Below are 3880 nucleotides of genomic sequence, written 5' to 3' on the forward strand. Positions count from 1 at the left end.
AACATAATCACCAAAGGAGGGGGTGGATGGCGTTTCGTGGCCCTCTGCAGCCTTGGCTTGACGTGAGGAGAGCAGACGACCTGTACAGTGTGTGTCACGCGTCAGAGGGCCACAGAGGGGTCTGCTCGCTGCTCCAGGGGCCCGCGCATGACAGAGTGAATCCTCTTCCACCTGTGCCCGCCGGGTGCCATGCGCCACGGCGCGGATGCCCGCGCTGGGCAGCCCCAGATGTTCCGCTGGTTCCAAAGCTCCGCCCAGATTGCGCTGCCAGGCAACAACAACAAAAACTTCCCCCTCTTTCTTATGATAACGACTGCCAGAACAATCTCTCACATCGGCGGGGATGGAGGTTGATTGGGGTTGACATGGCGACAGATTCGTCCCTGTGTTTCTGCCGTTCGCCTCCAGGGGGCCTCCCTTTTCCCTGTGCCGCCAAAACCACCAAAACCAAAAAAAATACCATGCCCAGGCCGCGTGGGGGAGAAGCCAGGGAGAAAAAGAGGGAGAGATGGAGGTTTGTGTGAGAGGGAGAGAGAGGGGGTGGAAGAGAGATGGGGGTGAGAGAGAAAGAGAGAACAAGAGAGAGGGAGAGGTGGGGTGTGTGTGTGAGAGAGAGAGAGAAAAAAGGAGAGAGTTGGGGAGGGAGCGAGAGAGAGGTAGAGACAGGAAGAGATGGAGCCTGAGAGAGAGACGGAGAGACGGAGTAAGAGAGGGAGGTAGAGACGAGGTGTGAGAGAGAGGAAGAGAGAGATAAGGAGAGATGGAGACAGACAGGGGCAGTGGGGATGATAAGAGACAAGCGGACATGCAGACAGTACTGTACATGGGGGGGGAGCCCAGGGACAGTAAGCGACAGACTCCATCAGAGCGGAAACCATCAGCATCACAGAAAGCTGCTCTCCTTTCCTCCCCCCCCCTCCCCACCCAACCATTTCCTAAAAATAACACAGAACACACAGATCTTCTCCAAGGCCGTCCCCGCCCCAGCGCGCCCCCCCCCCCCCCCCCCTCAGACGGTCACCTCCGTCTTGCTGTTTGTGGGGTAGGCCTTGTGTTTGGGGTGCGGCTGCGGGCCACCGTAACCGTACCCCAGGGGCTGCAAGGCCATCGGCGGGAGAGTCTCCGTGCTGCACTGCCTCCTGCTGGTGTAGGCCAGGCGGCGGCCGGAGGCGTAGCCAGAGGCGTAGCCGGGGTGCGTGGTCTGCCGCTGGACGTGGGCTCGGCTGGGGTCCCAGGCTTTGAAGGCCGAGCCGGAGGGCAGGGGGTGCGTGATGGTCTTGGCGATCCGTGGCCGGACCAGATGGCCGCCGGGGATGGCGATGGTCAGCGGCGCGTTCGCGTCCGGCGGCGGGAGGAAGGGCTTGTCCTTGGGGTGCAGCGCTATTGGCTGGAAGGTCGGAGGCGGGGCCTGGTAGTGGGCAAAGTCCATCAGCGGGTAGCTCTTGTAGTGCCCTCTGGAGGCGGAGTCTGCTGCACGGACGGCAGGTAAAGAGAGAAAGAGCGGGGGGGGGAAAAAAATGGTTTGTAAGAGGAGGGGAGAGTTTGGAGTTTCTTCCTCACACGAGGTGTAAATTCCATGGACTCAAATGGCAGCAGCACCAGCGCAGATCCTGTTTTCCCCAAAACGCTCTGATTCAAGTCAACCTGGACTGCCTCTGAATCCGGTGTGTAAAGTAACAGTGACGAGAGTGGGGTGGGGGGGTGGGAGGCAGTCATGCATTTAAAAACATCAAGAAACCCTGATCCTGAAAGCATGGGGTGGCAGGGTGATGTAACGGCTATGGGGCTGGCTATGGGGCTGGCCTCGTGTGGGGCTGCAGGTGAGTGACCCCCAGGTGAGGCGCTGCCATCGCACTCCTGAGCCAGGTGCTTCATCTGTGTCACTTCATTTAAATATCCAGCAATATGAATGGCTTGTATTAAAAACAGAAAGGCTATTTAATTCACTATGGACAAATCCTGCTAAATAAATGAAAACAAAACACATCATTCATATCGCCATGTCATTATTATTTCTTGTTTGCTGTGAGAAAAATGATTGCCTCCAGCTACAGTGGCAGTAGTACTGAACATATTTCTATTTGGCTTTCACTTGAATTTACCCAGCATTAGTCCTCAGCTTTAACATTAAATTCAAGCTGTAGTTTTTCTTTTCAGTTTGACATTCAATGACCCCCCAAAATAGAATCAACAAACTACTTGTGAATAATCAAATTAGACTTGCAACTGCGTGTGCATCAAAATTAAGGACAGTTGTTAAATGAACCCAGAAATTTCTGTCTTGTGTTCATTCCAACAGAACTTCTGTATGAAATTACTTATTTTATTTTACAAAGAAAATTCTGAATGTGAATTAGCAGGTGAGCAGCACACTTGTTCCCCAGCATTGTGTGATGGGTGCAAAAGTCACAACTTTGAGCAAGAGAAAAACAGCTCTGGCTTGCTTAACAGCCCTGTTTCTGACAAGCAATCATTTTGTTATATTGTACTTGTGTTGTGTCATTGTGCGATCCTCATATATTTTCCCAAGCAGGCTCATTTCACAATCGGTTCCAAGGTTTTGACGTTTGTGAAAAGCATTTACCTCCCACCTCTAGGGTTGCTGCTGCTCTTAACTCTGATCGATCAGCGCACTTTCTCTTCTCATCATAAGTCGCTCTGGTTGAGATCGTCTGCCAAATGGCAGTAATAAAAATGCAGTGCAATGTGCTTGTTTGGACTGACTTTTTTTGGCCACCCATTTCAAGGCTAATCGGTGAAGAGTCAATTGACCCAAATCTAACAGCTGGATTTGCCGTTTTTTTTTTTTTTTTGGTGTTGGCTCTAATGAAGTTAGACTCCCCCTGCGTGCTGTCATTTGTCTCCGCATTGGCTCCAGGTCAGATTCCATCCTGCTGGATGCCCCCGGTTCCACGCATCCTCTAGCAGTGGGTCACAGAAACTACGCCATTCCTCTACGCAGCCCTGTTCACAGGTTTGCAGCACATGACTGTACGGGAATGGGGAATTAGAAACAGACCCATGTCTACGGATGTGAAGTCGGCTGCATGGGAAGAGAACGCGTTGCTAGTCTTATAAGCAGTGATATTATGCTGGCATAAATTGCAGAAGGATGCTAGATGTCATTACTGAATAGTCATAAGCATCACAGAAACAGGAAGCAAAGAGGTTTCATTTTTCTAAAGATGTACTTTATCTCCAGGACATTTTCATCTTCTCTGCAGCCAACAATCTAAGCATTTTTTCATCTTTCTAATCCTCCACTCATTTCTCTTTTTTCTTTTGGGTTTTTGTAGTTTCTTTTTTCTTCTTCCTTTTCTGTCCCATATTCGGGAATTTGATTGCGATCCACTTTGTGCATAGAATTTAAATAATGAAGGAAAATAATGGAATCAATTTTTTATAGTCTCGGAACCCCATTTAATGCGTGTGTTTGTGTGTGTGTGTGTGTGTATGTGTGTGCGTATGATCGTGTGTATATGTGAGTGTGTGTGTATATGTGAGTATGTGAGTGTGTGTGTGTGTATATGTGAGTATGTGAGTGTGTGGGTGTGCATGTGTGTGTTTGTGTGTATATATGTGAGTATGTGAGTGTGTGTGTGTGTATGTGAGTGTGTGGGTGTGCATGTGTGTGTTTGTGTGTTTGTGTGTATGTGTGTATGTATGTGAGTGTGTGTGTATATGTGAGTATGTGAGTGTGTGGGTGTGCATGTGTGTGTTTGTGTGTATGTGTGTATATGTGAGTGTGTGAGTGTGTGAGTGTGTGGGTGTGCATGTGTGTGTGTGTGTGAGTATGTGAGTGTGTGGGTGTGCATGTGTGTGTGTGTGTGAGTGTGTGAGTGTGTGGGTGTGCATGTGTGTGTGTGTGTGAGTATGTGAG

General features: G+C 49.9%; 1 protein-coding gene across 2 annotated transcripts in view; it reads right to left on the reverse strand.

Moving 5' to 3' along the window:
* Positions 1–1009: 1009 nt before the first annotated feature.
* Positions 1010–3880, reverse strand: part of shisa8b (shisa family member 8b) — a 31365-nt gene continuing 28494 nt past the window's right edge. Inside the window, exon 4 of one of the 2 annotated variants that reach the window (XM_035403718.1) lies at positions 1010–1467. In XM_035403718.1, coding sequence (XP_035259609.1) covers positions 1010–1467 — 458 coding nt within the window. Of the gene's footprint in view, positions 1471–3880 lie in introns of both variants that reach the window. The other variant, XM_035403717.1, reaches the window with a different exon arrangement.

The sequence above is a fragment of the Anguilla anguilla genome, chromosome 2, assembly GCF_013347855.1.
Source record: "Anguilla anguilla isolate fAngAng1 chromosome 2, fAngAng1.pri, whole genome shotgun sequence".
NCBI lineage: Eukaryota > Metazoa > Chordata > Actinopteri > Anguilliformes > Anguillidae > Anguilla > Anguilla anguilla.